This window comes from Podarcis pityusensis (assembly GCF_964106645.2).
Source record: "Podarcis pityusensis genome assembly, chromosome: 9".
Classification (NCBI taxonomy): Eukaryota; Metazoa; Chordata; class Lepidosauria; order Squamata; family Lacertidae; genus Podarcis; species Podarcis pityusensis.
Genome location: NC_138034.1, coordinates 32,191,518 through 32,219,290, shown reverse-complemented (window position 1 = coordinate 32,219,290; position 27,773 = coordinate 32,191,518). Strand labels below are relative to the sequence as shown.

Genomic DNA, 27,773 nt, shown 5'->3' with positions numbered 1-27,773 from the left:
ATAATGGCTCCATTTGAACGTGGGTGTCCTTATGTCCCTATTCCACAACAGGCAGTTGTGGCCCATCTACTGTGCTACGCCTCTGTCTGACATGCTGAGCCTCTTCCTCTTCACTTATCAGTGTTTCTCCCACATCCATTTTAATGGTTTCCTAGTACCTCCTTCCTGGGTCAGTAACAATGATACATGGGATCTCAAGCTCCCAGAATAGATCTATCCATAGTTTTCTTTCCTGTTCTGCTGCAAGTAGACCTACCATTTCTCCTTCTTTAGATGTCACATGACATTTTACATTTCTTTAATCAGGAACAAACTTTTAGAAAAACAGAAAATCCAACCCTCCAGGTTTCTTGAATATTGCACAGTACTGCGAGAAAGTACTGTGTTGAGTTTAATAATAACAAATAGCAGATCCAGTTAGCAAGCATGGCTTGAACAAGTTTCATCTTAGCAGTTGGTAGACATGAATGGCAATCTTCAGTTATTAAATATAAATGATGCATTGAATGCATGATCTCAGGTTCCTTTAGTTTGCCTTTGTACTGTTTTTCTCTTGCCACAGTACTATATGTCAGAATCCATTCTATCCTATTCTACTGACATTCTACAGTTACTTTAAAATCGAATTACATCTCCATTGCTTCTACAGTCCAAGAACAAAACAAAATGGGGGGGCGATTCTTAATGAAAACTGCTTATGCAGTTTGATTGCATAGAAGCATTGGGTTGTTCATAGGGTAAAGGGAACTATATCTTCTGCATTCTCAGTTATTTGGATTTATAAATGTTTTGGTAGTGTCATCTTATGCTAGAGGCTGAGATTATGTGCTGCTTTGGTTATGTATGCAACACATGTTCTAGAAAAGCTGTTCCAAATGTGGTTGTGACCTAGTTGCTTTAAAACTGATCTAGATGGTTTTCTTTTTATTATTTTTTAAATATTATTTGCCACACTAATAGTTTTGAATGTATAAATAATAGCAACCTGCAAATCAAAAGGTTAAGGGCAGGCTATAACCAAAATGAAGATAAACACGAGCTACAGCTAGGAAGTGCCTCAACTAGCTGTATTAAAATATTAGGTTCTGTTAACCTTAAAGTAATATTATAATATAATGGGAAGTTCTCTATTATACATGTGCTTCCTTTCATACCCAAGGTGTACACTGCACTTCAACCTGTTCAGATAGCTGCATACAGCTGATTCAGTTGCATTTCACAGTATTACAACAAAAACGTGCACAACATTTAAGCTAGATCCTATGTTTGTTTTTTTATTTAACTAAATTTATATAGGGCTTTATTATTTTTAAAAAATTCTCAGAGTAGTTTACAAAACAGTAGCTGCATAGCATCATATTTTTGAACATTGAAAGAAATATTTTTTTTTGTGGTTTGACAGTTGCATGCTGTGTCATTGTGAGATGAGGTGGGTGGTGTCCACATTTTTTTTCACATTTCCAAATGTGTGAATTATCCCTCAAAGGATGGCAAATCCTTGTCTAGTCAGCACACCACACTACCATATTCCATAACAAAATGAATAGGCATCATAGCATCCATTACATGTCTCCCTCTGCTAACATTATAGTGATGGTGAAATTAGGCTTCAAAATTTAAACTACCCATGCACTACATTATTTTGCCAGTACTTGCTACCATATGCAATTAAAGCATACTTTAATTCAGGCTTGTAAAGGAGGATGCACCTGTAGTTTTCACCAAAATTGAAAAGAAAGGTATGATATTCCTGTATTAAAACCAGAGTTTTCACCATGTTTAAACTTGCCGGCACATTCATAAGCCTCATCAGGTAGGTAAAAAATATTGTTAACAGCTCAACAAGCATTTTTTTAAAAAGCTATAACATTTTGAGGCTTACAATAGTGGATTTTAATATAATGTTTTGCTACTCCAGTATCTAGTGTAGAGTGATATTCTAGTGATACTCCATTTATCTGGTGTAGACAACACTTATAATTCCACCATTAATTGGCCTTTGAGAAGGAGTGGATGAGTTTTTCCTTACAACTGGGTGCATGTCACATTTCAACATTGTTTAGTCTTCCCCACCAGGCTGGTCTACACTTTTGGGATCCCACCAGAGAATTTATCCATGCGCTGCAGCAACTCAGCTTTTTATTTAACTAACCCAGTCTGCTGCTTGGTGCTGACTTCAGGCCCTGCTTTTGGCAGTGGTAGGCACACTAGAGAGATCCTGATGGGGACTTTTGTAGCATAGCTAATTCCAACAGACTTGCTGTCACTGCCCATCAGCTGATCAGCATTGACAGCGGGTTTGCCAAGGAACATTTGGGTACAAAAATTAAGGCTACTGATTGTACGTCAGCAGCTAGGCTTCTACCTGTCCTAACTAGAAAGACTATAACACTGGCAATTACTTGGGAGTTTATTTAACTTTTAGGGCACCACTTGAAGTATGAAACCTTGCATGTGCTTTGCCATTGCTTATGAAGGCGAGCCTCCTGGCCATTTCACTTCTCTTTCTCCTTGCTGTGAGGATGAGGTTGGAAGCTTCCGCTTCCATTGTTTATTTCACCCAAACTATAAGCTGAGTTTATTCTTAACAATGGCCTGTTGAAACAAGGTAGGTTTATAAACCATTGTTTTAAGTTGGCTTGTTTGAAACAACCATATTAATATTGCCCACATCTTGCTCAGTTTGGACAAAACAACAACAACAAGCTGTGGTTGGTCAAAAACAGAAATAACCCAGTGTTCTGAAGGTGTTGGACTATATCTCTTCACTCCTGTTTTAAAAAGTGTTACTTGAAACTTGTTAGTTAATATACTTGCAGCGTGACCTACTTTCATAGTGTAGTCATGACCCAAGGACATTTTCACAACATTCCTCAAGCTATACTGAATTGCTAATAGCATAGTGGTGAATGGAAGGCAATTATTTGTGTGGGATGGTTTTGGGGGGAGAGGGGTGGACCTGGAGAATATGCAGGGGAATAAGAGGAAATATTTACATAAGTGATATTACAGAACACAAAAACAAATTGTGAGATAAGACAACCTTTTCACAACCCCCCTGATATCTTTTTTGAGTAAAGTAAAAATCTGCTTATAAGTTTGTACATAGGAATGAGGGGGTTTGTGGAATCTGTTTGACCACATACTAACCCATTTGCCTTCGGGTTTTAAAACAACTGCAAACGTGAGCAATACTTTTAAATGGATCTTTTCCTAATTATTCGTATTTCTTGAACTTACAGTTGTGCTGCAAATGTGGATGCCACTTGTGCTAAAATTCTGAAACGTAAGGGGGAAAGAGAAATTGTATTTCAGAAATTTATTATTTTGAATCCAGACTTGTGCTTTATAGTAGTTGCAATTTGGTATTGTTGCAGCTCTTAGTCATCCCATTTGGCTGGAAAACAGCAATCAGGATTTACCTGTTAAATAGGAATACTTCCTCCTTATGATATTTGGATTAGTTACTCAATATTCCACCAAAGAAGAGACTTGTCTCAGAGTAAGAACATTAGATCAGAGTAACTGAGATGCGTGGCAGGAAAAGATTGGTACCTGTGCCATAGCTGAGCCATATTTAATGCAGTACTGTTGAGACACTGCAACAGATGTCTAAATCTGTTTATAGATCTCATTTGTTCAAAGAAAACACTGCTTGTTACAGGGTTACAATTCTGCCATTTGCAGCCTGATCATAATGATTACTGTTTTTAGTCTACATGAATATGTTTTTCTGAAAATTTGTACACCCATTCTGTTTATTTAAAACATATATTTGAGGTGTTTACAGCCATTTCTTTTGACCTTGTGATATCATTTACAGATTGGTTACAGCTGTCAGTCAGGGTTGAGGTGAACTCTGAAATGGGGCTTCAGAGACCAAATTTTAGGCACCACAAATCTACAGTGATACCTCTAGTTACAAACTTAATTCATTCTGGAGGTCCGTTCTTAACCTGAAACTGTTCTTAACTAGAGGCATGCTTTCGCTAATGGGGCCTCTTGCTGCTGCTGCTGTGCCGCGGGCACATGATTTCCGTTCTCATCCTGGGGCAAAGTTCTCAACTCAAGGTAACTCTTCCAGGTTAGCGGAGTTCATAACCTGAAGCATTTGTAACCTGAGGCGTTTGTAACTTGAGGTCTTTGGGATCAGACACCTGACTCTCCAGAGTTATTGCTGATGTGAAATGAATAAGTACTGTAATTTGCCTCCAGTTCCTGCTACAGTGTTCATCACAACACACACTTTATAGAAGGGTATGGGTCAAGCATGTGTGACAGTGGCCAGGGAGATGGGAACTATATTTCCCATTATTTCCAGCATACTAAGAGGCTAGCAAACATGCACTTTAAGCGTTTGAAGCTCAATCCTTGTTGCAGTATTCCTGGAAGTTCTCCTTGTTGTCTCCTCAGTAAGTTGTGGAGGTGTTCTGTTAAGTGAGTGGGGACTCGGAATCACAGTCTGCTTAAGAATGAATCTGGAGTTCAGGTTTTTCCAGACAACCATGCAGAAAATAGACCCATTTAATCTAGATGATATCTAGTTGCTGAACATTGAAACTATGGTGATGTGGCTGAGGCAGAGCTTGTCTCATGTTAGATTCATACCGTGGGTTAATTTGGCACGGCAAATCTTTACAACAGTAGAAATTAGTAATATGAACACAGACATGTGTTTTCCTGATTCCTCCCTATTCTGACTACCAGGGCTCTTCTTCATTCCTGCCCCATGCTTCCAGAAGACATGGACGGAACTAGAATGGGCAGTATTTGGTAAAGCTTGTATAGTGACCCAACACTAGTAGCAACTACATTCTTGTTGTAAGTGTAGGAGGGAGAAAGAATAAGTGCAGGAAGTTAGCTTTGAGGTATTTTCCCAGGTGTGAGAACATAGCAGGGGTTTGTGCCTTGCATGCTTTCTTCTACCAAAAAGAAGCTTAACTGGGAATTGGGTGTGTGTATGGGCTCCTAGAGGCATACATTCACCACAGGTGACATGGTGAATGCTTTCTTACCTGCATTGTTGCCAAATATAGGGATGTTGGGGAGGCATATGAAGTGGAGATGTGCACAGATGGAGCTGTTGTAGAAACCCATTTTCTGTAGCAGTGAAAAAAGGCAGTTCATGCACTGTAGATACGGATATCATATTTAACAGTTGGAGGGCCTAGGCCTTTTTGTGTTTTTATATTGTCAGCTGCCCTGTGATCTTTGGATGAAGGGCAGTATAGAAATTTAAGAAATAGTAGTAGTACGGTAGTTGTTGTAGTAGAGTAAGCCTTATATAGACAGTTGAAAGAGGTATGTTGTAGAGACATAAGTTTGAGATGCTCTTGATACAGCCATTGAATCATGGATGAGCCCACAGGATTTTTCCTGATGAGCAGTGTGCTGTATCATCTCAGATCCAGACTATGATATAATAAGAATTTTATTTGATTTAAGTTTAGAATGTCAGCAGCCATAAGTTAAATAGATAGTTATCTTCTTGTACAGAAACTAAAATAAATAAATATTTATCTTTCCACAGCAGGAACTCATTATACAATGACAAATGGAGGAAGCATTAACAGTACTACACATTTACTGGACCTCTTGGATGAGCCCATTCCTGGGGTTGGAACATACGATGACTTCCACACCATTGATTGGGTGCGAGAGAAGTGCAAGGACAGAGAAAGACACAGACGGGTAAAAACTCTAGGGCACTACTTTTTTAAAAACAACAACAACAACTTTGCTTTTGCATACTGTTTGACCAGGTTAATGGTTATTTATATAAATGTATAGGAGAGGTGTCATCTGTAATGTGTTGGTGCAAATTGAATTTTGAGTCACTATAGTAGCTGACACTGGAATGATTCATTGCTGGATCATTTTTTAAAATTTTCTATTCTCTTGAGTGTTCTTCTGAGCATAAGAAGTAGGAACCCTTGTCTCCCTCTATATCAAGCTGTTGATGGGGGCGGGGGACAACACAGTAGGAGCAGTGGGGGGGGGGCAGATGAACAAGAAAGGTGGAATTCTGCTTAGGGAGTGAATGGCCTCAGCCTTGGAGCAAAAGGTCTAAGGACATCATTGGTAGCCAAAGGGTTTGACTTCTCCAACATCTGACAGCTGGCCACAGATTGACAATTTGAAAAAGCATTTTATAATTGGCATTAGAACATGACAAGGTTCAGGATCCTGTCCCACACAATTCAGAACTGGGCCATAGCTCAGCAGCAGAACACAAACTTTTCGTATAATTTGTTAATCGAATAAAGATTTGTAATATACCAGGTAATATTTTGTTTCTACAGATCAATAGCAAGAAGAAAGAATCGGCCTGGGAGATGACAAAGAGTTTGTATGATGCATGGTCAGGATGGCTAGTTGTGACACTAACTGGATTAGCATCAGGTAGGGACAACTTGAAGGAGCTGTCTAGTTTTTGTAGAACCCCTGGTGAAATTTGTGATATTTACAGTGCAATCATATATATATGTATACTCAGACATAAGTCAACATTTAGTTCAGCGGGGGCTAACTTGCAGACTGTGGGTACAGGAGTGCAACCATCACCTCTGATCACTTATAATATTGGCAATCTGCAGTATGTGAGGCAACAATAAAGGTGAAAGCTATGATCAGTGCAGTAAGGCGTGCAGTAAATCATGGATACGTCACTCTTCTACCCCAAGACTCCAGACCATTTTGTGTCTCTTCTCACTTCACCTAGATGAATGATTTTGACCTGCATCCTGTATTCTTTTTCTTACTTCTGCTGAATGTCCATTGACTTCCTGAGTGCAACATCAAATATTGGAGTATTCTAGAGTATGAAACATTTGAAGATCTTGGTGTTCTTTGGTTGCCCTGCCAAGTTAAATATTAGCATACATGCAGGAAACAAGGAAATTTTCCTTCCTTGTACAAAACAAGTCAAGCTGGTTATAAAGTTTTATTTTTTTAGAACTAAAAGACTGAGTAAAGAATGTTTTATTAAAGGTTTTGAGAATCATCCTCTTTAGATTATGGCCTGGTCCTTATGCAACACTCCCAATCCAACAAAATATGGATTGTTGGAGTATGAGCAAGCAATGAGCTTGAGTCCCCCCCCCTCCCATTCTTTCCCTTTCCATATGTTGAGCTTCAGAGGAGATGTCCTGGTTTCTTAAACCACAGTTTTCTGTGATGTCAGAATGGGGAAACTACTTTTAAGTGCTGCTTACAAAGCAGTTGTAAAACTCTGCAGGGCTCCAAACCACTCAGATTTCTTTAGGAAACTGCAGCTAATCCAAATGCAGCACCTAAACTGGTGACTGAAGTAGCTGCCAGGACCATATAACACTGGTCCTAAAGGATCTTCACTGGCTCCCAGTACGTTTCCGAGCACAATTCAAAGTGTTGGTGCTGACCTTTAAAGCCCTAAGCGTCCTCTGCCTAGTATACCCAAAGGAGTGTCCACTCCCATCTCTCATTCCAGCTACTGAGGTCCTCCTCCGAGGGTCTTCTGCTGGTTCCCTCACTGCGAGAAGTGAAGTTACAGGGAACCAGGCAGAAGGCATTCTTGGTAGTGGCGCCTGCCCTGTGGAACGCTCTCCAATCAGATGTCAAGGAAATAAACAACTATCTGACTTTTATAAGACCATGGCTGTCAACTTTTCACTTTTCTTGCAAGGAATCCTATTCAGAATAAGGGAATTTCCCTTAAAAATCGGGAAACATTGACAGCTATGTATAAGACAACTGAAGGCAGCCCTGTTTAGAGAAGTTTTTAAGGATTGATGTTTTTATTATGTTTTTAGATATGTTGTAAGCTGCCCAGAGTGGCTGGGGAAACTCAGCCAGATGGGTGGGGTATAAATAACATTCTTATTATTTATTATTATTAAAGAAGAAATGTGATTAATATCCAACTCCCTAGACACTGTTAAGCATTTCAAGATGAGCTCCTGAGGGCTGTGCATGCCTATCCTGTCAAGATCAGGTTATCAGAGACTTTACCCTACAGATTTAATCTTGAAAAGTATGAAGAAAAAATATCCCCAAGTCAGTAATGTAAAACTCTATGGGACATTTCAAAATTAATGACACCGTTTATGTTATGTTGGCATTCCGGGTGAAGTGATTGATTTTGTTAACATTAATCTTCTACATTTTGAAGAAGAGTAATCTCAGCTAGGCCTGTTTTTGAACACATTGAGTTTTTATTGCAGCCTGCGTGAATTGATGGTGATTTTGTCTACTTATGGGCTCTGAAAATGCTATGTCATCTCTCTTACTGAAATAGGTGCATTGGCTGGGTTGATAGATATTGCTGCAGACTGGATGACTGATTTAAAGGAAGGCATTTGTCTTAGTGCCCTGTGGTTCAACCATGAACAGTGTTGCTGGGCCTCAAATGAAACAACATTTGAAGAGAGAGACAAATGTCCTCTATGGAAAACATGGGCAGAACTAATAATTGGTCAAGCAGAGGCAAGTATAGCTCTTCAACTTTTCTTCACTGTCCTTTCTTCACTGACTTAACCTGTCTGTGAATGGTATTTTATCCAAAAACAGAAATGGTAATAATTTAACATATAACGAAAGATTAAGGAGCATCCTATGTTCAGAGAACATTTCAATGCCTTGTGCACATGCTGATGGGTATGGAGAGTGGGAGTGGGGGATTTTTGGCATTTTTCAGAAATTCAGCAGCCCGAAACATGTATGCATGAGAATATTTCAATGAAATTACAAAATTGACTTACTGAAAGCTGTAGGTGCAGAAACTCCTGACAGTATGAAAATATCCTAAATGTCTGGCTGCCATTTAACTGCTGTTGTTGCTGGTTTTTTGCACAATCTGTTATTTGTGTTTGAAAAAGACCTTGTGCTTCAGAGTGAGCCCATAATGCAGGGAGAGGGAACCTGTGGCAACTTCCACCAGGACCAGCCAGCCAGGACCGCGAATGATGAGAGCTGCAGTCCATCAAGTTCGGGGTGGGGTGGGGCACAGGTTCTCCACCTCTACTTTAATCACTTGTTGGCATTATGGGAGAAGAGTGCTGACATGTAGGCTTGTACTATAGCCAATGACCACCTAACCCTATCCTGTTTGCTGTACAGTGGTTGCTTCGCTTAAAAAGAAAAGACATTTTGAGTCAAAACTCACTGCAGATTAAGTTACTATGTGGTAGCTAACTCAAATTTGTTAACTGTTTGTTCTGTTTGCTTTCTTTCAGGGCCCAGGCTCCTACATTATGAACTACATCATGTATATTTTCTGGGCCTTGAGCTTTGCTTTCCTAGCCGTTTCTTTGGTGAAGGTGTTTGCACCTTATGCATGTGGCTCTGGGATTCCAGAGGTAGGCTTTCCATTACAATTATCCTTAAAAGTGTTTAAGGAAAGTTGATAAAGAGAGGAATGCTGTCACATAGAACTTACTACATGCTTATGAATAATAATGTACAAAATAAAGTATTGGGACTCTGACTGTGGTTCAGGACTTAATTTGTGTATTTAAGGCTGCAGTTCTATGACCCCTAGGAAGGGGTGTCAAAGGCCATAAGTCACAGTGGAGTTCCTTTTCGGATGTTGGAGATAGATCTGAAACAGAGTGGAAGAAATACGACGACCACTTATGACAGCTTATATTTTGCCTATGCCACCTATAACATTTATATTAGGTTATATAGCTGATACAGGTGATTGAAATCTTAAACATCATAGCACAAAGTGAAATAGCCAAAACAGGGGGGAAATAAATCTAGGACTAGATATAGAAAAGAAGTTAAAAGAGCTGTGGAAATTAATTTTTTTTGTTAAACTTGCACACTTAATTATATTTTGAGTGAATAAATTCCATTAATATAATAGAAGCATCTGAAGAATTACCAGTCTATTTGTGGTAGTTGTGCAGGATCACAGACTAATATATTTCAGTCTTTTAAAAGACTTTTTAAAAAAATGGATTTGAGAATTTAGAGTGGTTATTTTTGTTCCAGCAGCTGTGTAATTTAAGTTTTGAACAAGTTATGTTTTCTGAGATATGTGTTCAAAATTTTCATGAAAAGCCTAAATTATTATTTTAATGTCTATTTCTTTTATATTCTAGATCAAAACTATATTGAGTGGCTTCATCATTAGAGGATACCTGGGCAAGTGGACCTTGATGATAAAAACAATCACTTTAGTCTTGGCTGTAGCCTCAGGTTTAAGTTTAGGAAAAGAGGGTCCTCTAGTACATGTTGCCTGTTGCTGTGGAAATATCTTTTCCTACCTCTTTCCGAAGTATAGCACAAATGAAGCAAAAAAAAGGGAGGTGAGTCTTTCTTATAAAAATATACATTTATAATAATTCATTCTTATGAAAAGGGAGTAAAGCATAAACATGTTTATTAATCCAATTGCAGTTAAATAATTGCGGCTAAAATAATTGCTGTTTTTCTTAATTGAATAAAGTAGTAAGCTACAGAGAATAAATGAGGTTAATTCTAGAAATACTGGTGTTTTGAAATTGTTCAAGGTCTTACCTCCTGTAGAATTTTGCACTGCTCTCATATTTGTAATAAATTGGCAGTATGAACCCCAGGGCCCAGTGCTGTCTGCTGCTCTGCAGTGGCAAGAGCATAGGATTGGGCCTCAATGGCTGCCTCATCCCAATGGTGTAATCTGGTTCTAAGGAAAGGCCTGCATGTGGCACAAGGGGCTTTCATTGATGCAAAGAGGGTTCAGCATATGTGTATATGGCCCTGTGCCTTCAGTGCTGCTGGTATAAATTTGCTCTTGCAAAAGTGTGCAGCAAGGGGCCTTAAATAGATCCCCCCCCCCCAAAAAAAACTGGAACACAATTTGAAAACTATGCCACATTTTTTGGCACATATATAACGTAACTATGTGAGTGCATAAGATCAGGCTCTCGGATTCCAGTGCCACAGTCTTCCCTTCCTCGGGAGCACATTTTTAAAAACACATTTGGTCAGATAATAGAGCTCTTCCTAAATTATATTCTCTGAATTCTAGAATTGGTCTTGGGGAAAGTGGCTTTCGAACACATGGCCAGTTGTGACTAGCTTAGAGAAAGCAACATCTCCCAATCTTAAGTTAAGAAGAAGCCATATGATCCCAATCAGTTATGAAATATGGTTTTTGCTGCTATGGTGTTTATATATGCCCAGTGTTTGTGGATAAGTCATAACAGTGAACTATTTACATTTGAGATTTTATTTCAAACAGTCTAAAGCTATGTAATCCTTTTTACAGGTATTATCAGCTGCTTCAGCAGCGGGCGTATCAGTAGCCTTTGGTGCCCCCATTGGTGGAGTCCTTTTCAGCCTAGAAGAAGTATGTATAAAAATCTCTGAAAAAAATGTGTATTCCGTTATTACTGTAATCTTACATGACCCACTCAAACTCAGTCTCTCTACGTACGTAACAATGCAGGTTTAAGCTTAGCACAGTTTCACTCAATGTGTACTCATTGCAGGGCTATTTGGTGGTAAATAGAGATAAATTTAACTTTGTAGTACAACCCTTGCAAATAAGGTGACCAGAAGTTACTACTAGCCAACAAAAGATACTACAGTGGTGCCTCGCAAGACGAAATTAATTCGTTCCGCGAGTTTTGTCGTCTTGCGATTTTTTTCGTCTTGCGAAGCAAGGTGTCGGGAAAGTTTTGGAAAAGCTTCAAAAATCACCAAAGTCTTTAAAAACCTCAAAAAAGGCTACCACACCTCGTTCTATGAGTTGCTCCTCGAAGTCAAGTCGCAACTGTATTAACGGTGTTAAGAAAAAGGAAACAAACTTGCAAGACGTTTCCGTCTTGCGAAGCAAGCCCATAGGGAAAATCGTCTTTCGAAGCAGCTCAAAAAACAAAAAACCCTTTCGTCTAGCGAGTTTTTTGTCTTGCGAGGCATTCGTCTTGCGAGGTACCACTGTATTAGATTCACTGCCTAAACCTGATGTTAGCCATTTATGGCATTTCCACAGAAAGAAAGAATAACCTTTCTGATTTATAAAATTTCCTTTGCCTAGTCACCTGAGCTAAATTCTACTTGTCAAAGAGTACTAGGCAAGTAGCTATTTATTGCTGTTATTCCTAAACAGCTAGAAGCTCCTCAGAAATTCTCTGCATGTAATGTTTCCATTCTTCCTGTCTTCACTGAAGCTCTACTCATTGCTGGCAGTGCTTGGTGTGAACTTGATAGCTCATTCCAGATACGTCAAAGTGGTGCAGACATGCATGGGTTGACAGAATCCAGCTCATGATGTAGCAGTTATGTGGTTTTTCATTCACCTTAGCTTGCAATATCTTTACTGTGACACCACTAAGCTGTTTTCTGTAACTTTGGTAATATGGGCTGCTTTGTGGGCAGTTCTTGGGCTTGCCATACAGATAAGCAATAGTGAAACTGCTTCAGGTCAGGCTTATCCTGTATCTGCCATATTTGTCTGCAGAAATTGGTGCAGAATCTGTGCACGACTAACCCATTATCCTGACTGCCAAAACATTGCTCTAGTTTAAAATATTTTAATGTCAGTCATTTCTCTCAATGCTTGAAGTGATGTCTGTATTATTACAAAGCATAAAGTAGCATTCAGCATTAGCTGCTGATGTTGATAATACACAGTTTCCCTTACCTGTTATAAGCTTAGTGAAATGAGCAGATTTGCACAATAGATCCATTTGTATTATTTATTCTCTTTTTGTCTCTTGTAGGTCAGTTATTATTTTCCACTGAAAACTTTGTGGAGATCTTTTTTTGCTGCTTTGGTGGCTGCATTTGTGTTGAGATCAATCAATCCTTTTGGTAACAGTCGCCTAGTTCTTTTCTATGTTGAATACCATACTCCATGGTACCTGTTTGAACTGTTGCCATTCATTCTTCTGGGGGTATTTGGTGGGCTGTGGGGAGCATTTTTCATCCGTGCAAACATCGCTTGGTGCCGTCGACGCAAATCAACAAAATTTGGAAAATATCCAGTTCTGGAGGTCATTATTGTAGCAGCAATAACCGCTGTCATTGCTTTTCCAAATCCATACACCAGAGTCAACACCAGTGAGCTTATTAAAGAACTCTTCACAGACTGTGGCCCCTTGGAATCTTCCTCCCTTTGTGATTACAGAAATGACATGAATGTCAGTAAAATAGTAGATGATATTCCTGATCGTCCAGCAGGCACAGGAGTGTATTCAGCTATATGGCAGCTGTGTTTAGCCCTTATATTTAAGATTATAATGACAGTCTTCACCTTCGGTATCAAGGTAAGATATAACAAGCAATATTTCTCTGGCCCTTGCCCTTTTTGTTTTCATGTTCAAATCTTGAGCTCTCTCTTTCTTACCCTTCAATCCTATACACACCTGACAGTCCCCACTGAACTCAATAGGATTTACTTCTGAGTAGACAAGCATAGGATTATGCTGTTAATATATATATATAGTTAGATACAAATTAGAAGGAATGAGCACTATATAAATAAAGTTTCATTAAAGATTGGGTTTCTATTGCATTCCCCCCTATTCTTAGCTGGTACATTATTGAGAAAGCCTATCTTAATGTATTGCATGTGCCTTTTAGTAAGATAGGCAGCAAAGTTTAATTTAGTATGAAGGACAAATGATATCTTGTTCAGTGAGGAATACAAACATGTTGAAATTTGAAATTGGAGATTCCAAATAAGGAGGACAAACACTGATGTGTTCTCTTGCACAATTGTGTGGGATGGAAAGGGCTATTTTCAGAAGCTAAGTTCTTTATTGCTTATAAATGTTGAACTCCAGCAAGAATGGTTGTTGATGTTCAGAAGACATTGCACATATCTTCCATGTTTGCATTAGTTCGTTCATTGGCTAATAAGATTAAAACTAAATACAGTATATTCCAGGTTTTGGAAGGCCTAATTAGATGCATGGACAAGCATTGCGCTAAAGTCAAATTACAGTATGCTATAGGGTTCATGTACTATTTTGGATTGTAGGCTGCATCATCTAGAAGGAAACCAGATTTAGATGTGTGTGCTGGTTTCTAGGAACTTGAAGAAATAACAAGCAGTGCAGACTTGATGTAATGTTAGATATGACTTTAAGAATATTTCGAATGCATGGGGGTTTTTTTGTCTTTGAAACAATTGGCTATTCAATTGTTGCCAGCTGTGGCAGCCTCCGTGGGAAAGTATGCTTCAGTAATGCACTGGCTCTGATATACTGCAGTGAAAAGAGGAACTGGGGCAGGGGGTGAGGAGGAGGTTAACATACTGGAGCACTGACTGCCCCCATGGAGGGGATGGGAAGAGAATCTGTGTAATTAAGGAAGTGGATTTTGACTGTGTTTCCCACCAAGAGCTAACGATGATGCTACAGTCTGCTAAAGGTGTCTGCATGGCTACAGAGAGCTGTATTGTATCTATTGGGTTGTGCTTCCGGAAAATGGCATTCCAAATGTACTGCCCTTGGATCAGCTGCACCTCATGTTGTATCTACCCTGAAGCCTCAACAGTTTAGTGATTATTCCCAGACATCAGTAGAGCCTTAGTTAGCTTAGAATTCTGGGTGGGGAAGATGGAGGCTTTCACACTTCTTCAGTAAACTTCCCATCCCATCATAATAATGTTTTAATGTTGTATTTTAATCTTGTTTTTAAATTGTATTCATTCAACTTGTTTTTATTATTGCTTGTTAGCCGCCCTGAGCCCGGCCTTGGCTGGGGAGGGTGGGGTATAAATAAAATTTATTATTATTATTATTATTATTATTATTATTATTGAGGAGGAAAGAGGCAGCTGAATCCAAACTTTGTGGGGGCTTCTGGCTCTGGAATCTTTCACACAACCCGCTGGTCTATGTACTGTAACAGTGATCGGGAACCTGTTGCTGTCCAGATCTGATAAGCAACAGGTTCCCTATTCCTGTGCTTAAAAGGCGGAAACATTTCCTTTACAAGGTCATAGTCTTCCTTGGCTTTCTCTTTCTCTTAGGTGCCATCAGGTTTGTTCATACCTAGTATGGCCATTGGCGCAATAGCTGGGAGAATCGTGGGAATCGCTGTGGAGCAACTTGCATATTATCACCATGACTGGTTTATCTTCAAGGAGTGGTGTGAAGTTGGAGCAGACTGTATAACCCCCGGCCTCTATGCTATGGTTGGTGCTGCTGCATGCTTAGGTAACTAAATCAGAACACAGTAAATGAAAGGGATTAGTCCCTTTTTCGACTGCTTAAATAGGCAAGTTATAAAGGGATAAAGCAGAACAAATGGACATGCCCAGGGTTTGAAGAGCATGTTGCTTTGAACTGGAAACATGTACAGTACTGAAAAGATACAGTAATTAAAACCACAATGACTATGTTTCCATAAGCCCATCTTATGGGCATGCAATGCTGTATTTAATCACAACTTTTAAAAAACCAGCCCTCATCTCTAAAAGTTTGAATGTGAATTGGAATTGGTATTGATTAAAAGTATGGTAATCCTTGAAATACTTATTCACAAACATCCTTGTGCTGTTTCCCAGCCCTGACTTTTATATATGAACATAGATTTAGCCATTTATGCATTGGGAATCATGATGTGGAAGATAATAAAACCCCTTAAGAATACAAACTTAGAGTTGCGAATTGGCTATACTACCAGATGACTCCTGGCAACTGGTGCTGCCACTTCTGGTTTTGGCAGATTAAATTTTGAGTAAATGATCAGACAGGCTTTAGTCAGTTCATCTTTGGAAAAATGTTAAACTAGTAACAGAAGTCTTCCTTCTAGTGGAGGAAGCTGTGGACAAGGAGGATCAGTCAGTTTCGATTTTCCTTCCCAGTGCTAAGTCAACATTTTTTGTATTCCAATTTGATTTTGTAAACCATCTGATTGCGTATTATTATTATTTAAATTGTTTGTTGAAATTATCAGTACCACATAAGCACATTATTAAATCTTGAAACTTAAATATAGTGAAATTCTGGGCATGTCTTCTCAGAAGTAAGAGTTGTTGTGCTCAATGGGACTTACTCCCAGCTAATGTTAGTTTGCAGTTTGGGGATTAAATTATTTTTTATCATAAAACCAGTCTGTCATTTCCCCTTCTTTACGATAACTACACCTTTGGGTGAATTTTATTATTATTATTTTTGTGTAGCATTAATATACATTCAAAGTTATGTGCTGCTAATTCCATGTTGAAGTCTTGTGGTGATTGACTTAATACCTGGCTGGCACCTGATGTTATCTAGGTGGCCAGGGAACACCACATTGATACATTATTCCACAAGGACATACTGATCAATAACCTTCTTTTTTCCCCCTTTCAGGTGGTGTGACAAGGATGACTGTATCTCTAGTGGTTATTGTATTTGAGTTGACAGGTGGGCTAGAATACATTGTGCCCCTCATGGCTGCAGTAATGACAAGCAAGTGGGTAGGAGACGCTTTTGGCAGGGAAGGTATCTATGAAGCACACATTCGTCTGAATGGATATCCTTTCTTGGATGCCAAGGAAGAATTTACCCACACAACATTGGCAGCTGATGTCATGAGACCTCGAAGAAACGATGCACCCCTGGCAGTGTTGACACAAGATAATATGACAGTGGATGATATAGAAAATATGATCAATGAAACCAGCTATAACGGTTTTCCTGTTATAATGTCCAAAGAGTCCCAGAGGCTAGTGGGATTTGCTCTAAGGAGAGATTTGACTATTGCAATAGGTAATTGAATTTTTGTATTCTGAGTTTGTTGTCCTCCCCTATACCCCCCAAAAAGCATTAGCTCAAGAGCAGTCATAGGAGAAATCGGAGGGTTACATGAATTTGGAGGTGGAAATGGGGGCGTAATCCTTGAAGAGCAGCACCAGGCTCTCCATTTTCACACGAAGAGAACCCTACAGTGAACTGTTTCTTCTTCTTAACAGGCCCATGTAGCCAAATATGGAAGCTCTAGCACTGCATAGTAGCTTTGGGAGCAGTGAGACTGGGAATCAGACCAAATGAAATACCTACTGCAGCTTTTGCCATACCGAGATTTGAAAGGCATAAAATTCCAGAACTGATTGATATGAAATTATGCCACAGCATAATTACCTAGTAATACCCAAGTGAATTTTATTGTGTACCTTGTTACTACATTTGACTGCCACTTTCAAGTCCAGATATCTAGAAGTTTGTGACATGCACAATTTAATTCTTGTAATAGGGGTGTGCTACATGAATCTTTGTGATAGAAAATGAATGTCTTTGTGTCCCCACTCCACCATCAAAGAGATTGTCATACAGATATGGCTCAGGGGCAGTTTTGAAGACCTAGAATATAATTTTGCAGTATAGTTGTGTGGAGAAGCAGCATTGCTTGCATTACTTTTGTGGATTTAAACATTGAAATGCTTCAGTGAATGTGAGCAGACAAGTTGAAACCTCATCCGGGCAAGATGAAAGCACTGTTGATTAGGAGTATATCCAGTGTAAGGCTAGGATAACTTGAAGACTCAGACTTGCAGCTTGGAGGAACTCCTGCATCTGATGTTACCCCTGAATATTCAGGTGAAGCAGTACCCAGGAGTTTACATAGGCTGCATTGCAGGAGGAATGACCTAGCCATGATGATTCATGCCTTAGTTACATCTAGATTGGATCTCTTTAATACACTCAATATATGTAGATAAACTACACTCTGATTTTAAACCCTTAAGATTATAAATAACATTTTGGACTAATTTATGGCCACATGATCCGCCACATTTCTGATGTCACTTGACTTTGACCTGTGCACTGTTTCTTATCTCTAACATTACTATGTGTGTGCTGGATTCCACCCTCCCCCCTTGTTTGTTTGGAGAATAAATCAAGAATGAATACACCCACACCCACACTTCTAGGAAACAGAAGCTGGTTCAAAATGCAGATGCTAAAGTGTTGAGTGGTGCAGGGTGCGGGACATGTATAACTTTGCTTCCTCTTGATTCCCAAGCCCAGTTTAAAGTTTTGACCTTTTAAATTCTGAAATGTCTGGGCCCAAGATACTTCAAGGACTGATTACTCTCTTTTGAACCTACTTGTGTTCTATGATTTTCCTTGTATTCCTCCCACTGACTGAAGAGTAATGGGCTGTGCTGTGGCATTGAAGCTGTGGAGCTCACTACTGTTGACTTGCAACTTGTAGACAGTTTTCCAGGTTTTCCCACCGTGGAAAGAGCTTTTAAGCTCTCCACCTTGCCTGGGGCACAAGCACCACTTTGCACACTTGTTTCAGAAAGGTGGGGATGGTTGCACAGGGGTTATTCTGGCTATATGCGATTTCAGCTTTACGCACAATCCTTGGCTTCTCACCCTTGCGAGTTGTCTGTACTTCTTTCTGGACTAAGACAACCCTCTTCTGGAAGGCTTTTGTGGTTGCCCCGATTAGCTTCCTTTCTTTTTTCTGCATTAAGGATTACTGTCCTGCTAACTTTAAAATTTGGTACAACTTTGAACTGTGCTTAAGTGTTTCTAGTGGTAGCTACTTTGGATACTTTTAGTCAAAAGGCAGGTTAAAAATATTTTAATAATGAAACATTGCACCCTCCCCCTTCTATCATTTTTTAGTGTTTTGAAATGCTACAGTGTGTTTCCTGAATTGAACAATTTGTAGGATTAAGTATCTTTATTCTTATTTAGGATTATTGAATTAAATTAACATGACATGGATTACTAAATGAGAAAATAATCTTTTGTAGTTAGGTTGGGTGGGGCGTGAGGAATACCACCATGTATAGTCCTTTCTTTTTCTTTTTAGATATAGTTTTCACTGTTTTAGACATAAGGGAATAATTCATTCTCTTTCACATATTTGTTTTCTATTGTCCCGATTAAAGAAAGTGCCAGGAAGAAGCAAGAAGGCATTGTTGGCAGTTCCAGAGTCTGTTTTGCCCAGCATACCCCATCACTTCCAGCAGAAAGCCCTCGACCTTTGAAGCTTAGAAGCATTCTTGATATGAGCCCTTTTACTGTGACGGATCACACACCAATGGAGATAGTGGTTGATATTTTCCGCAAACTGGGCCTGAGGCAGTGCCTTGTAACACACAATGGGTGAGTCCAATGATGAGAACAGCTATTTGTATCACAAAGGTTTGGGATTACTTATTTTTCTATCTTTGTCCTGTTGCTCCTTCAGAAGTCTTAACACCCTAACACTTGTTCAAGTATCAAACATGAGGCAACCGCATAGCAGGGTGTTGACTTAGAAGTTATTTTCTCCTAATTTTATTTTATTTTTTTCAAAGCAAACACAGCCCTTTGCAAATTTCCCACTATCTTCTCCTAGCAGCCCAAAATAAGTCCTGAGAATCATCTGAGGATAATTCATGACACTAGAAGGTTTCTTGTTCTCACTGGTTTACCATGAGAAGAGGGACATACAGAAATTCATGATTTTGGGGGGTTATATTTTGTTCTTAAGATATGGGAATGCTTCCATATTGCTTGTGTCTAAAACCATAATATGGAATGGATGTATATACTCCTGCCTCCAGTTAAGATATCGACACCACTGAATACTACTCCCAGTTCTTCACTATATTTGTGTTTTTTCTTGGAGGTGGTGCCTCCTCCTCTCTTGCATTTTGCAAGAGCCCTCATGTCACAAAATGGCCCTAGCATCTTTATCATAGTTTGCATTGTCTCTGTGCAGTTAAGTTATGATAATGAAAGCTACATTGCCACTAGTTCTGTAGCTCTTCTTGTTGTGATTTCCCTCCTTTTCAACTGATTGTATACCCTTCAAACAAATGAGCAGGGGGCTGCATATTGCAAGCAACATGAGTCTGCCCCCAACAGCTGAAGCCCCATGATGAGCTCATTCCCCCCTTTCTGCTTTATATCATAAGACTAGATCTCACAGCCTAATCATACTTGCCTTCTCAGAATGATCCATGAAACTACTGGGTCTCAGAGCTGGTTCACATGTAACTTTTCACATGGAACTGCTAATGGGAGTGGCCTACTCAAGTGAACAGCATGACATCAGTGTTGGAGGGTTATGAAACTTTGCACATCAGCTTCCATGAACCTTCCAACACTCTGAAACAGAAAATCCTTGCTTACAGCACAGGTGCCATTCTGTTGCATTTACATGTCTTCCCTCTGGTACGACATTACTTATGCCAAGTGCATGACTAGGAAGCGGCCTTATACTGAATCAGACTAATGATATAACTCAGTGTGGTTTATTTTGCAATATTGTGGCTCTCCAGGATTTCAGACATTGCCCTCTCCCAGTTCTATATGGAGATGCTGAGTATAGAATTTGATCTTTTTGCATGCAAAGCACATGCTAATAAGCTGTAAATAACACCAATAACAACTACAACTATTTCCACTTTAAAACTATATACATAATGAGTGATATCCATATTTTGGAGAAGCTCATTAAAATCAGTGGCAATGTGGTTACCCAGAATATGACCAATGCTGGATACCGCCTGATATTTTTAGATTAATGTATATTAGACTCCAGAGACTGGACATCACTATGTGATCTTGCAATAAACTACTTAAATTTGCTGCCTTAAATAGAGTTTAAGGGGGGAGTATTTATACTTGCCTTCAGCCCAAATTAAACAAACAACACTATGTTCAAAAGTAAGTCTCCTTAGGCTAAGTGAGACTTACACCCAGGTAAGTAGGATTGCATCCTGAAAGCTAAACTGCTATGTATGTATGGGGTTGAGTACACTATAGCATTCCTAGAAAATGCTTTTATAACACTTAAAACCATTGATGAGGCCTGAAGCCCCCTCTGTAGAAGTGTAGCAAAATATGCTGCTACAACTGGCAGTACCTCATTTTCCAATGCGATTATTAACTATGTAGAAATTACTCTATTATATTTCCTAATGAATTATTAAGTGAACACGATAGCAAAAAGTTACTTGTGCTTAATCTGCAGCTGTGTAATGTCCGTATTTGTTTTCTTGCTTCAGCTTGCTAATGTTACTTTGCGTTTGATAATTTTAACAGTGGCCAGATCTCATTCCACTTGTCAGTTTGGGGCAGACCCCCAAATCATTCACATCACTAAGCAGACTTGTATATTTGCTGCATGTGACTGCATCAGGCAAGGAAACGTGTATGCAGACTGGAAATTTCGATCTCCTTTCCTAGGAAAGAGGTCACAGCAGCTGGAACAGTAAAACACTTTTAATACCCCCAACACAATTCTAAGCATTTTAGATGATAGCCAGTGTTAGTCATATTCAGATTGGGCCCATTAAGCAAGTCCATTGATTTCAGTTGGTCTACTACGATATGACCCTTTAATTTTTAAGAAGCTGGTTTACAAAAGATTTGTTAATTTTCATGACCTTGAAAAGCAGCTTGCTAGGATGTTTCTCTAAAATTATTTGTGGTTTGGAAAAGGAAAGCTCTGGGTTTTTTGTTTTGCATTTTGGTGATACCACTTGTATCTTAATTGTTCTGTTGCTTTTTATCGCGGCTGTGTATATTCCAGGGAATTGTTGTATATGTGCAGGATTTAGTATTGGTCCAGTGTGTGGCATGCTAAGAATCTTATTATTATTAATAATAATATTATTTTTAAAAAGCTTCCAGTTCTGATGGCCTGTAAGAAAAATGTAAAGATGAAACAGGTGTTGGTGAAATCTAAAGTAATGGAAAGAAACTAAGTAGGACTACCAGGAGTCAGAATGTGGGGTTTTGGCATCCTGTTTAACATCTTGTCCATCTGCTGTTTTCAGCTACTCCCTGGTTTTATTCTTATAAGACATTTATCCCGTCTTCCCCATTCTTGCCTGTTTTCATTCTACCATTCATGCTTAAACAGACCCAAACTAAGTATATGTGAACATATTGATCTAATTTATTCTAGATGCAGAATTCAGGGAGAGGGAGCATGGAGTAGCATTTAGGTGCCTGTCTTAAGGACTGTTAATGTGATTAAAATAGAGACAGAGGCAGGCTTAATATTTTGATCATCAGATGTTTTTAAGAAGGTAAAATGTGCATCTGTAGGAGTAAAAGTTAAGCTTGTTCTTGCATTTCATATTTATAAAGGCAGGAAATGTGGAAAGATTGGTTGTAATAATGGTAAAACATCTAGATGTCAGTGCGCAACATGTGTCTATATCTTAAGTTTAATATGCATTGAGAGAAGATGCAGTGGCCTTCAAATCCTTTTTCAGTTAACCTTCCCATTATTAGCATTTCTGCAGTCCATGTTTTCGTTTTACTTTCCCCCCTAAACTTCTTTCATTATGACTGGAGCTCTTTTGTTTGATTTCACACACAGTTATTAGCATAACATGATCTGTTTCAGGATTGTCTTGGGGATCATCACAAAGAAGAACATATTAGAGCATCTCGAGCAACTAAAGCAGCACGTCGAACCCTTGGTGATTAGATATATCAGATCTCCTCATTAGACACTTTAGACATCAGGAAGCATGAAACTTGTGAATTGTTCAGTGTTCTCTTATAACAGCTGAACAACAACAAACCTCCATAAACAAGTATATAGGCCTTATGAATTTGAAATGTGAGCAAAATCCGTTTGTGGGAAAATATGCTAAATGAAGACATGAGCTCAACATTCACTGTTAATTAAAAGTGAACGTTATGCAAGAAAGTGGATTAGCGATTTCAATGATAGAAATTCTGCTATTCCCAAAGGTTCCAGGGTACATCTGTTTTCTGACAAGTTTTGTTGAACTGTGTAAAATAAGCATGTGCCAAAACTCTGTAGGTTTGGGGGTTTCATTTTTAACAAGAGCTGCCAATCAGCCTGCAAACTTCATTGTAGTCTTTGACATCTGAACTAGGACATATTTCAGCATTAGAACTATTTCCTGCCCAGTTGCAGTCACTTTGTGGAGCGACTACTAGAAGGCACTTTATTTCCTGATTAACATCAGCAGTGATAGAATTTGTCATTTGTCCTTCTTGCTGTATTTTGTGCTATTTAGATTCTAGTTGCTGCTCTGCAGTAGTTGCTATTAAAACCTGTATTCCAAGTTTGGCTGCTTACATGCTAATTGAACTTGCATTTTATTCTAATACTTCACAAGTGTTTCATGCATCCTATTTAAAAAAAAAAGTTACAGCAAAAAACTACTAACCAGAATGACAAGGTTAGAAGCTCATTCTTTTTTTCTGCCTCTCCTGTGATAAACCTTTTTAGGACAGCTTCACTCCTTGGTATATAAGTAGTAAAACCTGGATCATAAGAGCACTGTTTCTAATAAGAAAAAAGGGGGTCTAAATGTTTTTTTCTTCTTTTTTTCAATTTGAACCTGAAATAAATTAATCTGTGATCATCTCTTCTTCAAACATATGTGCAAGTGCTCTTATGAAGACACCCAAACCAATAGGTTATGCTGGACAGAGCCTCAAAATTGAACTGTCAAGCAATTTTGAGTCCAGCTATATTCAACCATAATTTCTTTTGGTAATGGGATCAGTATCACTTATTCACACGTTTGCTTTTTCTTTGTCCTCCTTTGTTACTTTTTTGTTGGCATATAATAATCAGCAACAAAAAAATAACTATTAGTGGGCACAGGCTTGGCTTTTCTTTACTTAGAAGTTGAAAACGGGTTACAGTTTAGTGACCACCCTCTTTAGTATCTTAGTACTGCTGTTGTTTTAAAGAAAATGATGGTTGCTTGATGGCAACAAAATGTGTTTCTTGGAATAAGAAAATCAGGCTTTACTGCACTCTGTTCCTGTCAACAAAAAGGATTTGGCTATAAAATTAGCTTGGCTATTTCTTCTGGCTCGTGTATTTAATTAGCCATCTTCTATGTGTCTCTTTCCAGGCGCCTCCTTGGCATCATAACAAAAAAAGATATCCTCCGTCATATGGCCCAGACGGCAAACCAAGACCCCGCATCAATAATGTTCAACTGAATTCAGTAACAGAGGAGAGAGAGGAAAGTGAAGAGGAGGTTCATTTGTTGAATAGCACAACACTTTAGCATGAGGCATTGTTTTGCAATGCAAGAGGAAAGCTGGATTTTTGGGGAAGCATGCCGCTGGAATTCAGGAGTTGATTTAGGAAAAAGCGCAGAGTTGGAAAAAGGATGGTCCTCACAGTAACAAAGAGGGTAGGAGTGAAGTTCTGCAATCTTGCACTGGATGCGTTCTAAGTTGCTAGATCTGCCATGATAGTGCAGTAACAAAGTTGTGTCAGAAGATGGAAGGCTCCATTCTGTACCCTGCTGCTTTAGCATTGAAGAAACTGATTACTAGTCCCTGTTTCTGGAGGGATCATTTTGAATTGAGCCATCTTTTGAATACTGGAAGATTTTGCCCTTTTTACCACAGACAATTGTTGTGTTAACTCATTAAGTGCATAGTTATTTATATCACCTCTTTACATTCCAAAAGAGCTTTTATTTCTCTCTCCTGAGCCCTAACAGAGCCTCTTTACAATTGATGTGCCCTTCTGAAATGGTAGTTTCTCATATTGAGATGTACTGTGACCTGCTGAGTTTGTTCACAAGAAGGAAGTATTTCTTGTGCCATTTAAACTTAAAAGATTGTATATCATGAAATTATTATGGCAGTTTTGATCTACTGCAACAGAAGCAGATTGAGCAGGTAAAATAACTTGTATGAAGCATGTTTGAAATCCTGTAGCTTTTGAGCTGCAGCTTAAACAGCCAAAACCTGTCTCAAAAAGAATGTTGTTGCAAGATGATAACATGACCTGGGCTTATGCAATTTTTTTGTATTAAAAACACTAAGGTATATACCAATGTTGTGCGGTGTAAGGAAAATACTGCTACTCTATTAAGAACAATTCTATATAAATGTGTCTGGTAACAACTGCATGCTCAAACACTGGAGATTTCCTCCCCTGCCTCAGAATTACGACCCATCACTTTTTGTTCCCTGTTCCTACAAAAATGTAATCATATTTTGCACTAGATATACACTGATATTTGAGCATTATTTTATTTATATTTTTATGAATTAAAATATACTAAATAAAATTAGTTAACAGTGACACAGTTAATTTTACCTTTATAATGTATTTTTTATACAGTAATTCAGAAACCTCCATGTGCAAAGATGGGTTAGGCAAAAGCTTATCAATGGGGGAAGTGTTTAATATTTCTTTATAATGCAGTCTGCCACTTGATTGATGGCCATAATCTTAAATTACTGTTTGTTTTTAAACAAAGCAGAAATAATGGACCCAACATTTGTAAATAATGCAGGATTTAAAAACAATTATTTTAATTATAAACCTGCTATCGTTTTGATTTTGATTTTCAATAGCTTTAGAACATAACTGCTGAAGTGATAATTCAGTTTTTCAAGTAACAATTGATTCCTACTGCAACTATGTCGGGTTTAAATCCTATCCACAATAGATATAATTTACTGGAACATTTTTTGTCTCAATTTCTGGGTTGTATCCACTTGGTGTCCCTCAATTGAGAAAAAGCTCTTGGATGCAGCAGAGTCTTGCCTGAGTGGAAGGGGGATCAAAGCGATCTTTGATGACTTGGCCATTATCTTGCAGCCCCCTGCACCACTCTCCACATTGTTCTAATGGTCTTCTGTCCTCCAGAGCTGACTGGAGGCAGGTTGTAGGAGGAAAGGGAAATCACTGAAGTTTGCCCCAATCTCTGTTCTGTTGATGGAAGCACCCGCTGGATCAAAGAGCCTTCTTTCAGCAGCGGGACACCAATAATATACAATCCTTTGTATCTGGAATGTCTACACTGTATTCTACACAAAACATCACTACCACAGTAGCCTGGTTCGCACAACATCCTCTTTCTCCCTGGTCCTTTTTGCTGCTTCAGTGAGCCAAGTCAACGTTTGGCTTAGTATGTTGGCCTTGGGAGCAGCTCATGGTCAGTGAGAAGAGAGCTTAACCATGAGGCCCAGTTGCACAAGATGCTTAGCCAAAGTTTGGCTTAGCTCGCAGCAGCAAAAAGGACTGGTAAAGGAGCAAAGAGGCTGCAGGCTGTGAGCTGCTCTGGGAGCACAGTCTAGTTAAGCCAAACTTTGGTTTATCATGTGTGAATCAGGCCAAAGACTGGGAGGTTTTACTTTGAGGGGTTTGACCATAAAAAAACTGAAACATAAATGGGACAGTTAGAGATGTGACTGGCAGGTGAACATTCCAGAGCATCACATCTCCTGATTGCGAGGGCATTTACATTGGCTTTTCAAGCATTATGGGTGAACATGAAACTGTCAGAATGATTGAGGGCTGTGTGGTAAACTGTTTGCACAGTGTAGCGCCTGACTTTGCCCAGTAATCCCCTACCTCACTTGATAAGCCCATTTGGAAACACTGAAAATTCACAGGTGTGTGTAAGGTAGCCAGGGAAGCATCTTTTCATAAAAAGAACCAGGTGCCCTACGTACTGCATATACGTTTGTGTAACACCAGGTGTGTTTGTGTATCTCAGGCCTGTTGCCTGAGTAAGCTCTTTTTTTTATTTGCAAATCATTTGACACTAGAGTATCTGTCTGAGGAAAACATGTTCCAAAGGAATTCCAGAGTAAATTTGGTGAAGTCGGTAGGAATGCAACTAAGAACTGTAAACAAGTGCTTTGCTAAGTGGTCCAAATACTAATAATTGTTTAGGCGTAGCTTTTAAAATCTATAGATTAATATTTCCTTGCAGTGCCTAATTGGCCAATGTGATTTAGAAATTCTTTGAAGCTTTGCTTTGAACTCTGAGCTGAACCTTTGCCAAAGCTATACTTTTTGGCACAGTACATTGGGCTGAATCCAAAGATTCCCAGCCTTTGATGGGAGCCCCCTGTCAGAGAAAGGGAAACTTTGGGTCCAAGCTATTGTTTTTTAAAATTGGTAGTAATGAGACCTTCTTTATTTACTTGCCTGGGTATTAAACTGGAACACTTGTTCCTTTGGAGCCTTTTATTGTGTAAATCAGTGTTAACTGAACAGAATTTGGCTAATGTATAGACAAAGTTCAGGAGACTACTTATGATGCTTCTAACACTTTCTTTAAAAGTAAAAACTCTTTTGCCCTGGTTCTTATCATGTATATCTAAAATAAACTTACTTTCTCTAAGTAACATGCTTTAATTTGAAATCCTCCTGTCCTGTTCAGTATGAAACTTTCATATAGCTACTTGCTTTAACACGAGGTTTTTTTGGGTATAAATTCAGTGCCCTCAGACTAGCTGTTGCAGCATGAAGTGAAAAGATACTAATTCATGCCCCAGATCACTTACTTAAATGTTAAGACCTTCACATCTATACTGTGCCGATCTAATGCACTGTTTGCTGTTCTTACCTGCTCAGTTTTCCTCACTAGCACATGACAAGTTTGTTTGTCATGGTGCATTAAGAGACTCTGGAACTGAACTAAGTGTGCCTGTGTATTGCGCAAAAAAGCAGAGGGTATATACTAATGTAAAAATTTGCAGGGCCTTATTCAAGTTGAGCAGGATGTGGTGTTTGAGGGTATCGCCATCTTTGTTTTGTTTATAGCAGTTCAGTTGGTTCATGAATGCATAGTTTGTTAATCTGTGATATTTCCTAGACCTGTATTAAACATTAATCCTAATGTTTTTATTTATACTAGTGTGATATAGTTGCGTATCATTACAGTAAAATAAAAAACCTATTACTGTGATGATTTCATTATAAAAATGTATTAAATTTTTCTGTATGACCATTTTGGTTTTGACTTTTTTCATTACTTAATTAATCATTGGCTATACAAAGTACATATGCATTTCTTTTATCCAAAGATTTGGGAGGTACTGTCAAACATACCAGAATGGAAGAATGTTAAAACACAGCTTTTTCCTTTCTTGCAT

General features: G+C 38.7%; 1 protein-coding gene across 9 annotated transcripts in view; it reads left to right on the top strand.

The window, feature by feature from the left end:
* CLCN3 (chloride voltage-gated channel 3) overlaps positions 1 to 27,628 on the top strand; it is a 44,896-nt gene extending 17,268 nt beyond the window's left edge. For 4 of the 9 annotated variants that reach the window (XM_081019713.1, XM_081019714.1, XM_081019716.1 and 1 more), the window contains 12 exons: positions 5,531 to 5,691; positions 6,303 to 6,402; positions 8,276 to 8,463; positions 9,213 to 9,335; positions 10,086 to 10,292; positions 11,234 to 11,314; positions 12,690 to 13,235; positions 14,948 to 15,134; positions 16,275 to 16,673; positions 18,812 to 19,028; positions 22,273 to 22,348; positions 23,771 to 27,628. In XM_081019713.1, coding sequence (XP_080875839.1) covers positions 5,531 to 5,691; positions 6,303 to 6,402; positions 8,276 to 8,463; positions 9,213 to 9,335; positions 10,086 to 10,292; positions 11,234 to 11,314; positions 12,690 to 13,235; positions 14,948 to 15,134; positions 16,275 to 16,673; positions 18,812 to 19,028; positions 22,273 to 22,348; positions 23,771 to 23,929 — 2,444 coding nt within the window. In that variant the 3' untranslated portion in view covers positions 23,930 to 27,628. The remainder of the gene's footprint in view (positions 1 to 5,530; positions 5,692 to 6,302; positions 6,403 to 8,275; positions 8,464 to 9,212; positions 9,336 to 10,085; positions 10,293 to 11,233; positions 11,315 to 12,689; positions 13,236 to 14,947; positions 15,135 to 16,274; positions 16,674 to 18,811; positions 19,029 to 22,272; positions 22,349 to 23,770) is intronic. The other 5 variants (XM_081019715.1, XM_081019717.1, XM_081019719.1 and 2 more) reach the window with 3 other exon arrangements.
* Positions 27,629 to 27,773: the final 145 nt, after the last annotated feature.